The sequence below is a fragment of the Squalius cephalus genome, assembly GCF_949319135.1.
Source record: "Squalius cephalus genome assembly, chromosome: 16".
Classification (NCBI taxonomy): Eukaryota; Metazoa; Chordata; class Actinopteri; order Cypriniformes; family Leuciscidae; genus Squalius; species Squalius cephalus.
This window is the reverse complement of record NC_137137.1, coordinates 11,008,206-11,022,628: the sequence shown is the minus strand read 5'-3', so window position 1 is coordinate 11,022,628 and position 14,423 is coordinate 11,008,206. Positions and strand designations below refer to the sequence as shown.

The window sequence follows — 14,423 nt, the reverse complement described above, 5'->3', positions numbered from 1 at the left end:
ATACACTAACAAGTCCGTTAAGCCTATTCCAACATCAAACAAACAAAGCTAAGCAATTCCATCCACAGTTTCCGATATTCCCTGGAAGCAGCCTTTCAAATTCGATCTGTAAGGATTTCCATCATAGTCTAAAAGAAAGCGAACAACCATCCGTCTGTCGCCTTCCAATCTTATCATCATCTGAATCTCTCCACATCCCCCCTCTCACTTTCACTCTTTCTCTCCATCTCTCTCATACTGATTCATGAGATAGCCCGACAGTCTTTGTCTGCGTGTGAGCACACGCCAGGAAAGCACGTAGTTCAAACAGTCGTAAACGGAGTCGTTCTCCTTTATTGTTTTTGTAGTTTGCTACACTTTGCTGTCACAACTACACAAGTTATTCATGTTTTGGCATGAAAACTGTGAAATCTTAAACTTTTTTTCTCTCTCCTTAGGCTTATTACTAGTTCACTTAACTCAGAGCCTCATGTTTCTTCTAGTGACCCCTAAACGACACTTGCAACCCCCTTCTGTGAGGACCGCTTTGCCCCATACTGTCCTAGGAAATCCAAAATGCTGGAAACCACAACAATATTGACAACAAGGCCGTGTTGTGTTGTTTTTGGTTTGGGGGACAGTTTAAAATTTTATTTGAAGGTTACCACTGACTGCAGTATTGTCTCATGTTCGGCTACAGAACTGTCAGGATGAGCAGCACGGTCTGGACTAAGCTGTTTTCTTTTTAATTTCTTCATAACCCTCTTGCTGGGAACTTTTCCTTTTGTTTGACTTTGTCTTAGGTTACTGAGAGTAGCACAATGGTCGTTTCTCTTAGTTTGTTCTCACAAACTCTTGCACTATCATGAGTGGGCAATAGAGGGCGCCGTTTTAAAGATCAACAAGTTAAACATATTATAATGGACACAGCAGGTAAGGCACCAAAAAGAGATCAAAATTAGCACAGGCTCCCAAATGAACAAAAAAGACCTTCAAATATAAATGAAGACATTTGTTCTCGACCTAATCATGATTCATGAGCTCATTCGGGGGAGAGCTGTGAAACGTCAAAGCGTCAGTTCTCGGCCTCAGAAACACGAAAACAAGCGCCTTGAGGAACCTTGAGGTGAAAGACATTACCCACTCCATCATAAAAAGCAGCTTGACGGCATATGAGAGCGCAGACTGGTCTGTCAGCGTGTTTGTTTGGTTGAACGTCCAGTTGAAGGGTTGAGTTTGACGATGAGGTGAATGAATGCAGATACGAACTATGACAGCGCTGTGACCATAAAAAACACACATGCTCTTAGGTTTATGCTTCCCAAGGCATCCATTAAAGAAACAACCAGAACATTAACATTTAACTGTTTTATTTCCACTATCCTAGTGCACAATAAATGTGCTTCAAGCTCTGGAGCAGATCCAGGAATATTCGGCACTTGCCAGCCAAGAATGTGAAAATCACCCTCAGACCCTGAGCTCTTCCCAGGCGTCGTTTCAACAGGTAAATGCTTCAGCAGGTGGCCACAGGTGATACAGAAGACATGTACGAAGAGAAAAGATCTCAATAACAGAACACACAATGAGAGAAGGCAGATGTGGGCTCACATTGACATTCACCATGAGAGTAACAGTCAAATAAACCCGCTAAACGGCACATGCGGTCAATGAGCCGTAGAAAAACACAATTAAACGGGATTATCTATCATTCAGACTGAAAACTGATTCTCACTGAAGCTCTTACCGTAACTAGAGCACGTGGGGTAAACTGCGAGGAATATTTGAGCTAAAGCCGTTCATTAGCTACATTACTGTAGCCAGATATATATAATTTAATCGTTCATCAACGCTTGTGATTGAAACATGCTGCTTTAAAACTTACTGATACTGCACATCATCAAGGCCTGGTTGAGCAGGCTCGCACTCACATAAACAAATATAAGGTTGTAATCAGTGTGGTGTAATCACTGAGCCGACAGAAAATATACAGTAGGTAAGAGCAAGTACGCCGGCGTTGGAGCCCCATATGGACCTGTGGAGAGTCTGGAGAATGAGACGTGATGGAAACACAAAGGGGCTCTTGTGTCGACCCTTTCTGCTGTCACCAGCGGAGCTCTATGTAGCACTTGTTTTGAAGGATCCGTATGATTAATTGCCCACTACTTGACACTGTCACTCGCCCATCCACTCGGACAATAACACGGGTCACGGCACCAGAGCTGGGGACTGCGGAAACACGACAACTGGCTTTCAGCACTGCCATTCATCCACCAGTGTTACTGGCCGGAGTGACACATCCTTAAGACATGGAATGAAAAACAAACTTAAAATATATTTTTGCAGGCATTACTTCCTACAATGTTTGGATCCATTAATCATAGCTACGCCTGCGATCCAGTACACGTCAATGCAAAAATGATTAGAGGCAATAGCCAAAACGCATTACTGTCAAATAGATGGTGACAGTGATGAATTGAGGGTAAACAGTACAATATGTCAGAAACGAAACATTTAAACATGAAAAGACCCTGATGACATTCACAAATTCATGAAGAACGTCGTTTGTGCTGTAACATCTTCGGAACACAAATGAAGATCTTTTTAATGAAGTCTGTGTGCTTTCTTTTCCTCCATTGACAGCCTATCCGAGAAAGGTAGTAAAGACATCATTAAAATAATCCTAAAGTAATGTTATGAAGCGCAAGTGACACACAGTTTACCACTTTATTTATAAAATATTAATTTACAAAGCATTTTCACGCAACATCTGCTCTCGCGTCAACACGTGTCGTGTCGTGTCGGAGATTAATATTTTGTAAATAAAGTGTTAAATTGTGTTTTTTGTGCTAACAAAGCACTCACGTCCCTTCATAAAATTGAGGTTAAACCACTGGAGTCACACGTATTACTTCAATTATGTCTTTAGTACCTTTCTGGGGCTTGACAGTGGTAGTTGCATAGACTGTCAATGGTAGGACAGAAAGCTCAGAGATTTCATTAAAAATATTTTTTAATTCTGAAGATGAACAAAAGCCCTACGGGTTTGGAATGACGTGAGGGTGAGTAATTAATGACAGAATTTTTACTTTTGGGCGAACTAACCCTTTAAGAACCACTGCCGGATTATTTTGACTCCCTGTAAAATATGCAGTTTTAACAGAAAAAGCAGATAGATTAATGGATATATGCAATTTCACTGTAACCTATTTCAAAATGTGATTATGAAAGTAAAACGTATGAATTAATATAGCCGACAGGCCTACTTTACAGTGCAAATCTATATTTAACAAGATAATACATGCATATTTAGAGTAATGTTAAAATGTTTTTTTTTTTAGAAAAATACAAGATATAATTTACAGTGAAACACAGTGAAAGGCGTATCAATTAAAAAAGGCATTCCCATGAGTCCCTACATTACATTACATTCGGTTTATCTAAATACTTAAATTTACTTTTTGAAATCAGTTATGTACATTAGGGTGTAACACTTTTTGTTGTTTAGTTAATGTTTTTACTGTCATGTGTGTTACCCTGGATCATGGTATTTTGTGTAACATTGTGCTATACATTTATTAGCCTCATTGTTCATCACGTGGCATGAGACAGTACTGTTTGTAAAATTATGGTGGTTATATTTTAAGGTACAAAGCAGTTTTTAGTAATCCAAGTCAGCCAGGAATATTAACATTATACCGCAGTAGTAGATGATATAGCTGTATGAAATTGCAAAATATAAGCTACAGCACAAAACTTCTTCCGTGATGACCGAAACGTCGTCAGGTGAATTTCTGGCGACAAGAGCTATCCGTTTCACTGCAGATTTAACAGGATTTTTATGGGGTTTATTTCTATTCATGCACATCCATCTAATGAAAAGTCTACATTCATCTAATGAAAAATGCAATATTTTCAATAGCTACAGGCTAAAGATCAATGCTCTGTTCCATGACCGTCGAAGTGCTACACACTCGCGTCCTCTGAAAGAACCTGTTCTCCCCTCCTCTTGTAAAACAAGCAGAGGGGGAAACATTCAAGGCGTTACACGTTCTCGGCGCAGTTAAGCTGGAAACTTGAGGGGCGCAGCGCAGAGTTTAGTGCTCTCCACAGCTGGGCAACTGGACAGAGAGAGAGAGAGAACGAAAGAGAGAGATAGAGATAGAGATAGACAGGAGACAACGCGAATCTCTTTGATAGTCTGGGGCAGTAGAATGGCGGAGGGGCAGAATGCTTCCCTTTCGAGACGGCAAATGTGAGCTCATTATCGTAACCGGCGTAAAACACTTCATTTGTGCTGTGAAACCAGGAAAAACTTGTAAACAACAGAGGTAACGGAGCTGAGGGAAACGTGAGGTGTCCTGTGCCCTCTCATCTCGAAATGAACTGTCATTCGGGACTACGATGGTTGGTAACTTTATGCGCTTTCTTTCAAGTGGGCTCACCCCGGGACACGCACGAGAGCACGCGGCAATGTGACAAGCCCGTATCGGTGAGTTTGTCTCAAACGCACTTTCTGCAGTTGCTTCGCGCGCAATGCACGCACCTTTGGAGATCCTCGTAAATGACATGTTAACTAGATCAATCTTGAATGATATTATAAACAGATTGATTCGCTGTTTGATCTTCTCCGCTGCTGATGTGGGTTATTTTAAAGAGGTGCTTTTATTATCAACAACTGATTTTTTTTTCCCCTCTCCAGATTGTCAATCAAAATTATTAGAATGCGTGTAGGCCTATGTTTAATAAAAGTTCAGTTTGCGTTTTTTTAGTTGAATAAAATTAAAAGAAAATTTAATGAATTAAAAATAGATGCATTTGTTTTATCTGTTTTATCTCTCTACGATCTTTTTCTCAAACTAAAATTATATATGGGCACTAAAATATGATTTAAAAAAATAAATATTTTAACATAAAACATTTGCTACTAGATTAAAGTGATCTTCGTTTTTTATTAATTAATTATTCTGCACGATATTGTTCCTCTTCGTATTATAAACAACAACAAATATAGCCTAGGCCTATATAATATTTAAAAATAAAATAGTTATCATATAAATCCCTAATGGCATTATAATCGCAATATAAACAATTATTTGTATATTATTATTATTAGATTTATTGCATTCCAGTTAATAATTGAGCCATAGGAATTTATTGTTTTAAAACAATTATTTTAGTGGCGTCCAGCCAACCGCGTGTCACTTCTTGTCATATACTCGTAGAAATCTGGGCCTGAAAAATGAATTTTTGTGCCAAGTGAAATACCGTTAAACTCTTGCCAGTGCAATGCCAGTTTATGTGTCAAAGGAAAAAGGGGAAGCCCACGGGTGAATAGACTTCAAATGCATTTATATGGGAAAAAATCACTGACCCCCATAAACTGATCAAGTTTCAGTGCGTGAGACGAGAACTGTTAAAGTAGTTATCGAGCATATTTACTTCATTATGATTTGGCAAGTGCGCGAGTCTGTTTAACGCAATTAACGTCTCGCTTTCATCTGAGCCATGCAGTGTGTTGAGGAGAGAATTCCTCATCGGTAGAGGTGGAAATCATAAGGAAAGATGATGCATTATATTCCTTTAAACATATTGACTATCCCAAATCTTAATAGAGATTCGCACATTCAATAGAGTTTGAGTAGCCTATAGGCTAAAATGCAACAGACTTTGTTAAATATACTAATCCGAAAATGAATGCATTATGCACGCAAACGTTCTGCCAATTTACCTCTCTATTTGTTTTTACAATTAATGTTTATCTTTTCCTAGAGATTTATATCATTAATGGCCCCATTGTCCAGGACATGACCTGTGCATTCTTTATGTAATTCATAATGCGCGAGTACTGCGAGGCCTGTTTTTGGTTAAGAAATTACTCTATAAAACAGAGCAGAGGGTCTGCAAATGTGACTGGCCAATACACAATATATTACTTTAGTATAAGCTTCTCTCCAGTAAAGCTGGTCAGTGTTCGAGCCATTTTCACAGGTGTCCATTAGGCTAATACAAAGACAAGAGCCGTCGCACGTGGCCATTTACGAACAAGGATTTCAGGCGTGAAGACCTAGAAAAAAGGAATAAAGGAATAGAGCCTAGAAAATAAATGCTGACAACCAAGGCACATTAGCAACACAACGATAAGGATGTCAGGTTAAAAATGTAAAAAGATAATATTAAAACATGAAAGTTCTTAGAAATGCATTCGCATTTATGTTGGATTCATACATTTTTGAAAAACATTTTATACCATTTTTTAAAAATATTTTGATTTCATGACCCTATAATATCACATGTAACCAAGTAAACAGTACTGAAATATTTTATGTTGGCTATACATAGCTTAATCATTATTTTCAAAAAAATCATTATATAGCCTATCATATTTTTTTTCAGTATGGAGAGTTGCTTACATTTACTCTATTTGATTTGATACACTTTTATAAAAAGGTTAAAAAAAATGTAATGACATGGGGGGCTTAAGGTGTTTTTGTCACATGACAGCAAAATGGCTTTCCGCATAACACCCTCATAAAAATCTTAAAATGTCTAATTCAGAAATAATAGAAGAGGTGTATCCAAGTCATGTTACGTTTACGTTCCATACGTTTCGTAATGTAGGCCTACTTAATAGATCCAGTCAAAAAGAAAAAAAGAGTTATGTGCAAGTATAAGATACCTGGGGAAGGGGGACCTTCAAAAAATATAGTCAAACATCACTTGCAGTTCTTTCTGCTCTCATTACCATCAGCTCTGACTAGTGGTTAATAAACTCTAAACTGCTCTTTCCTGATCTGAGGTGGATGAACAATTCATTAAAATTAAAGATTGACCGTTTAAGAGTGAGTTGTTCATTGAAGGTTACATTTTACGAGGGCACAGCTATTGACAGCCTCAGAAACTAGTAAATACTTGAGAGTTTCAGAGGGTGCAGAACAGCAGAGGTTTGCTGCTCTGCGGAGTGTAAAGGCCCTTTTTACGAGGAGAGGCACACTGTAAACTAAGAACCCCAGTTAAACATTTCCACCCCAGATTTAATACGCCAGCTCTATCAGTGCACTGGCATGAACCGACTCCTCTGTGATACAGCTACTATACGGTGCTTTTTTTCTCTCAGTTTGACTGTGAATAAGGAAAAAGTTCATGCATGTTAATGTCTTACTCTGTGGAATCCAGTTAAGATTATTATATCAGTGTCCGATACTTCATCAGTGTGGTTTACTTTGATTCATGCAGTTAATTTTTTAAAATTATAATCAAATTAAAATATATAGACTGCTTTTCTAAATATAAAAGGAAATAGCCTTGATGTGTTTGTGTCAGTCCAATGTTTTAATGACCCTAAAATCTCCTCTCTATTCCTTTTCTCTTCATAAAGCAGAAAGACATGAACTCCTTCCTGTGGACTGTGAAACGGCCTCCTCCTTACCCTCCGTCCTATTTGTTCGGGACAATCCACGTCCCCTACACTCGAGTCTGGGACTACATCCCTGAGAACTCGAAACGGGCCTTCCAGACCAGCACCAATGTATTCTTTGAACTGGACCTCACAAATCCTCTAACCATCTCAAAACTCACCAGCTGCCAGCTTTTGCCCAACGGAGAAAACCTCCAGACGTTACTGCCGCGCGACCTCTACCGTCGCCTCAAGCGCCACCTGGACTACGTCAAACACATGATGCCCTTCTGGATGACGGCAGATCAGCGTGGCCGTGGACTTTATGCTGACTACCTCTTCAATGCCATTGCGGGGAACTGGGAACGCAAGAGGCCTGTATGGGTGATGCTGATGGTGAACTCTCTGACTGAAGCAGATGTGCGGTCGAGGGGAACTCCGGTGCTCGATTTGTTCATGGCGCAGGAGGCAGAGCGTCTCGGGAAGCAGACAGGTGCTGTGGAGAGGGTGGAGGAACAGTGTCATCCCCTGAATGGACTGAACTTCTCACAGGTCAGTGAGCAGGCAACCAGACAGAGAGGCCTGTGTGTGTGTTTTGGCAAGTGTGCATGGGAGATCCGGTGGTTAAAAAAAAAGGTGTTGTTATGGATTAAGTGATTATGAATGTCCACCGACAGACCAGAGCAGGGAGGAAATGAGATAAAAGTCTGACAAAAAAAAAGTCTGAAGCCACTGAAGTTAAATCAGAGGGGGAGGGAGAGCAGCTGTCAGGTTGATAGATTGGTGTGGAAATCAATGCTGAATAATATTTATGAGGTATAGAGGGAGGAAAGAGAATGACTCTGGCTGCCTGTGGGGTCGCGCTGTCATCTGACACGTCTTGATTATCCTATTGCTGCCTGTCGAATGTAACATTAGAGTGAAAGATGGACAAACTTACCTAATTGCTTGATGATATGCAGGTGGAGGGTATCCAGCTTTTATTTCTGTACTGAAGAAGTGGGTCAGAAATATGTATAGAGCGTAGGAGTTATATTAAACAGGCAGACAGTTTTTGCTTGACACACACACACACACACACACACACACACACACACACACACACACAGACACATTCTTGTACATCTATCTTTATGAGGACATTCATTGGCACAATGCAATCTCTAGCCGCTTACCCTAACCTTACCCATCACAACTAAGTGCCTAACCCGAACCCTTACCCTAAACCTACCCTTAACCTAATTTTAACTATCCCTAAAACCAAGTCTTGACCCTTAATCAGACATTTAAAGGGGTCTCAGAAAGTGAGGACCGGCCAAAATGTCCTCACTTTACTCTCATTGTCCTCACTCCAATGGTCTAAAACTCAAACTGGTCCTCACAAAGATAGTTGTACAAGTGCACACACACACACACACACACACACACACACACACACACACACACACACACACATATATATATATATATATATATATATATATATATATGAATATATATGTACATTTTTTGTATGTATATATATAAAAAATTCACATCCACAAATTCAACACGGCAGAGAGAGTTTTTGTTCCTTGTGTGACACATATATACATAAAAAAATATACATCCGCAACCTCAGCACCACAAAACCTGCATCAGAGGCAGCAACACAGTCGTAAACGCTCACACTGCAACTGAATCTGTGAGTCGGGGCCCCCGTGTGACAGGCAACAGGGCTCCTGTGCTAATTTGAGAGGGTACAGGGGCAACGTAGCCTCTCCACTTTCATCAGCACCTCCTAACTATGCTGTCAAAAAAGAACATGCCTTCAGGGCCCGCCATACAGCGCACCCCCTGTAAGGAATCGTGGGAAATGTAGACCCAGCTAAGGGTGACAGCACTCTCGTCTTTAATCTGGGAGAGGTCAAAATACCACTCTCATTCCCAGGCTGAGCAAGTCGAAAAATCGTATTTAATGTAGCAGCAAAATAATGCTTTCAGACTGAATGGCTTTTGGGTTTGGATATTTATTGCATCAAATATTTCTTTGAGTATGAGTTTACTTTTCAGCGAATTGTGTTCGTACACTAAATGTGATCAGAATGGGCAGAGCAGATGGAGTTAGGCACTGCAATGTGAACTGTTACAAAGTGCTCTTAATGACTGTAGAAGTCTCTGCTTTAGATTCTGGCGAAGGCTCAGCCAGCGATCCATTTTAATCACAGGGCTAATCAGCAAGCTTTTGAACATCTGAATTTCCTACAGCTTTCCACCCAAAAATAGTCCCAGAAGAAGTAAAGAGCATGAAATGAAAATGACAGGCAAATGATTATGCTGTATTAGAATCTGAGGGATAATTTGAGCGCTGTGCTCGCCTGGAACGCTCAAGCAGGAGTGAGGTCAGACGGCAAGATCATGCGTGGAGGCAAGAAGGAAGGGGTTGGATGATGTGTAGGCTGTGGTGTCGCTGCGAGGCTTAATCTGAAACATGAGCCACGGGATTGTGGGAGATCAGAGTTGGGAATGCTTCCAAATGCCGCTAGCCGGCGTATTAATCGTTCCCAATAAAAGTAACTGCCTACGATATCCTCAATCTTGCAGTGCGCTCTTTCTAGGGGCTTTGTGGTGTGAGTCATCAGTTGTCACTGGCATTAACCTTCTTGGCCTTTACCTTAGGTTAAAGCAGTTAGCCTGACCTTTTACCTCTCTGTTCGCTGGGAATCGTCGCCAAGAGCTCAGGAAGTGCTTTGAGCTTGAAAGGTGCTACAGAAAAACAGGTCCCATCTCAGTGCTGATGTGGTTCCTTGGGGGATAATGGGGTGTGATGCCTGGAGGATAGAGCGGTTTGCCTGGCCTGGCACAGATCCATGTCTGGCTCTTGGATGGAGTGCTTGGGGGAGTTGAAGAGCATTGGGGAGGGTTTGGCTTTCTCCTTGAAGCAGGAGTGGTGAGTTTCAAAGGCCGCATGGAGCGCATGGTTCATCTCTAGCTTCACAAACATGGATGAACACAGACAGCTGGGCATGACAGGAAGCAACACACACTTACTTAAAGCTTAAAGCATGCAGAATACACCAGGCAATAGCAGAACAGGGTGTCCATAGGGGTGGAGGACAAGCTGTTTATCTCTGGTTTTGTGAGAAAAGCTCCCATAATGCATCACTGGACTGAATGCCTCATGCCTATGCTAAAGCAATGTTTACATGTGCTTATTTATTCATTTTGAGGTCACTTCTTAGCTAGCATTTGACAATTGGGGTGAAGACAAAAAATGTACAAGAAACATCATATATTTGCCAATCTCGTCAGGGCTGAGGTCAAAAGTCACGGCCTTGCTGACGATGCAGACAACCCCATGTATACTAGAGTCTCTGTGTGATTCTGACCAGCAGAAAGGGATAGTTACAAGGCTATTTCAGGCTCTGCGTAAGGAGTGAAAACCCCACTGCAAACTTAGACTAACAGTATAAAGTTGTTGGATCTCACACTTTAGCAGAAGCCACATCTGCTTTCAGCTGTGAAGAAGTGCTAAAGTGTTGATGGACCGTGGAGGGATATAGTCTGTTTAAATGGGATTAACAGAAATATATAGGTTGAATACAGCAGAAATGTTTGTACACTCACTGTGAAATTGTCATGATCTTTTCACCATATTATTATACAGCAATTAATTCCAGTCCACTAATTTGTTTGTATCACTGCTTCTCTGTGTTTGCTACAGAGAATTCCAACTGTATAAGCTAAAGTATTTTTGTTGGCGGCGCAAAAATAAACATGGCCAGCCATATTGTGAATGAAATGTCAGTTACCTTGTATTAATTTGTTCAAAAACTTGTTCTTGTTCAAACGTTTGGTGTTAGTAAGATTTTTATAAAAAATAAATTAATACTTTTATTCAGCAAGGCGGCATTCTAAAAGATTGTGTGATACTGAAGACTGGATTAATGGATGCTGAATATATATATATTTTTAATATCATTATTTTATAATACTGTATATATTTTTTTTTAAATATATTCAAATAAATATATTCAAATAGCTATTTTAAATTGTAATATTCACAATATCATGTTTTCCCTGCATTTTAAAAATGAAGAACTTCACAAGCAAGCACCCGAATCACAGCCAATCAGTGCACAATAATTGCACTCTTGCTTGTATTCTTACTGCTTAATTAGAAATGTTATTAGGAATGACACCATGATGTAAAATGTGTGCAAAATTTCCATCATAAATTTTGCAAATGGTCAACTGGCTATTCAAAAGAGTTTATAATCAGCATTGTGCTACAAATATTTACTCAATACTCCATGCTGTAATCATCTGATGGACTTCGGATAAATAATGCATATTTAAATGATAGAATTAAGGAGAATCTGACTTTTGCTGCATTTAAATATTTACATTCCAGGTCTCATGTGTAAGAACTGGGCGCTATGATCTGCTGGCATGAGCAACGGCGTGATGGAAAAAGCAGCCACCTCTCTGCTCCTGCTGGATAACCTCCTAGCCCAAAATATTCTCCTTGCCTCTCTCTTTTTTTTCCTCGTCCTCTTCGTGGAGGCATTTTGCACACCTCTGTGACACTCTACCTGCAAAGAGTGGAATTTTAATGTCAGCATAATGGAATTAGAATAAATGGAGAATTAGAATATCAGAATATGGGAATGTGAACACATGAGCTTCAGTCTGGTGGAAGCAAAGATGTTATCATCAAATTCTTTCCTCATTGTTTCAAGATGGTATTGGAGCTTGGTGTTTTCGTGTGGCTGATTGGCTGATGTTTAAGCATGTCTTTAAATATTACCCAAGATTCTGGCACTCTCTATTTCATAAATACTTTTGACTCAGGAATGACCTCTGTTTGTATATCCACGACTTAATTTTCTCAATTACCAATCATGCTCTTAAAGAAATGCAATTTCCATTTGGAGAATGTCCACTAGGGGACTTAAGCTTTCAATGATATCAAGAGCAAATGTGCATAGAAGTGGCACCGAAGCCAAATCAGGCAATCTGCGGGGCCTGTGAGCGTACACGCGGCAGTCAAACCACTGGCCTAATTACTTAATTGGCCTTTCTAATGACTAAATTGTCCCCTGCTGTCCAGGACCACTTAAACAATTATGTATTGGCCTGAAAAAGAGGCTTGCTGTGGAAATCACTGAAGTGGAAAAGCCAAGCCATGGATACCGTGATTGTTTACTTTCATCAAATAGGAGGTAGTTACCTACATCAAAGTGCCATCTTTCCCCAAAGTGTGACACACACACAGTGAGGAAGCAGTGGTCAGCAAGGTCAACTCTGTGTCTGTGCTGAGGGTGCGCCCTTCCTCGCAGAGGTAATTATCCATGAAGTACACACTGGAGTTTGTGTCCCACAAACATCCTGTCCTGTGGCTTTTTCTGCTTTCTGTCAAGTTGAAAATAGAAGTGGATAATGTTAATGTGTAAAATGAATTTGGACTAGATGTGTGTCTGCGAGTGTATACTACAGGTCATACATTTCGTTTTGGTAAGATTGCTATTATGTGCTTGATAGAAGTCTATTAAAGTGGTCATGAATTGATCATTTCCTTTCCTCGACATATACGGTCATTGTGCAATATAAACATCATGTAAGTTTTAGAACTCAAAACTTAGTCCAAAAAAAGCTTTTATTGAATCCAAGCTTAGAAAATGACTTGTTTGGAATTTTGTCACATTATGACGTAATAGCGTGATGAAAGACTGCCTCAGCAGAATAAAAACAACGCCTACTTCAACATCATCGTATCTTTTGCCCAGCCCACTGGCGCGTTAGTGAGAAAGAGAGAGAAAAGAGGTACAGAATCCTAATGCAAAGAAAGTGGTTTTATATTTTCAACTATGTGAATGTCTCAAGTGGAGCTTTGTTTGTTTAGTACATTTCACTGTGATTCTTAGGTAAATCAGTTGCAATTTCGGCGCAAGTTTTGCAAACAGACTTTCACTGTAAGAAATGGACCCGACAGTAATGTCACAACATATAAGTAACCATGTTCATTCCATTGCCTGATCTGTGAAAAGTGATTTCTGATATTTAATGATTCATGCAGTCAGACATTCTTTGTATCAAAATCAGTTATTGCTGTTAATGCATCAGTAAATCAATCTATTGTTAGTGATCCATGAAACATCTCAATGACTGAATGAATGGCCTGAATGAAAGTCTGTTGTGCTACAGTATTCCAGCGCTAATGAATTCTGCACATTGGGGATAGATCGTGCTATGAGCTCCCAACAGCTGGGAATGCACAAGACAGAGTGCTATTCCACACAGCTGTGATCCCAGTGCCAAGATCCACCTTTCTTTTCCTTTCTCTTCATCATCTTCACTGCATTCCTCCTTGAGAATGGAACAGTCATTTCATCTTTGCTTTAATGGCCTAACGTCATGCAAAAGGTCGCCGACCGGCTGTCTTACCTATCAGTGAGAACCAATCAGTGAGAAGGTCTATTTTACAAAAAAAATAAAAAACACACACAGATACAACCAATGGGTGTAACAGAGTTAAATCAGATAACACACTACAAACACCCTTCAAACGGTCAACAGGTTTGGAGAGTGTTCCCTCTTCATAGGAAAGATTTCTGAGGCGACTGACCACAAACATGGCACCCTTTCAGAAATATGAGGAAACTTTCCAGCAGTGCTTTTGTTAGTGGAACAAAGAAGATTGAATTGAGACTGAAACATTTTTGTCATGTACACACACAGACACAAAACTAGAGGAAATCCACTTGTGTGGTCGACTTCATTACATTTGAAAGTACATGAACTGAAAGACACTAAATGAGAAATTGAACATTACTTTATACAAAATTCAGCTTTGCCATCACAGGTATGTATTAGATTTTAAAATATATTCACATAGACAACAGCTACTTTTTCTATGCAAATTTTCATCAGGATTGGTGAACATAGGTGACTTCTTTAAAAAAATTACACTACATTAAATGGTAGTGTGTATGTGCATGTTATAGTCACATTTCAACCTCATCCAATAAATCTTAATAGATAAAATACATTATTTGAATATAATATATAA

At 39.7% G+C, this 14,423-nt stretch overlaps 1 protein-coding gene across 2 annotated transcripts in view; it reads left to right on the top strand.

The window, feature by feature from the left end:
* The first annotated feature begins 3,759 nt into the window (after positions 1-3,759).
* trabd2b (TraB domain containing 2B) overlaps positions 3,760-14,423 on the top strand; it is a 54,122-nt gene continuing 43,458 nt past the window's right edge. Inside the window, exons 1-2 of one of the 2 annotated variants that reach the window (XM_079896664.1) lie at positions 3,760-4,468; positions 7,358-7,924. In XM_079896664.1, coding sequence (XP_079752790.1) covers positions 4,358-4,468; positions 7,358-7,924 — 678 coding nt within the window. In that variant the 5' untranslated portion in view covers positions 3,760-4,357. Of the gene's footprint in view, positions 4,469-7,354; positions 7,925-14,423 lie in introns of both variants that reach the window. The other variant, XM_079896663.1, reaches the window with a different exon arrangement.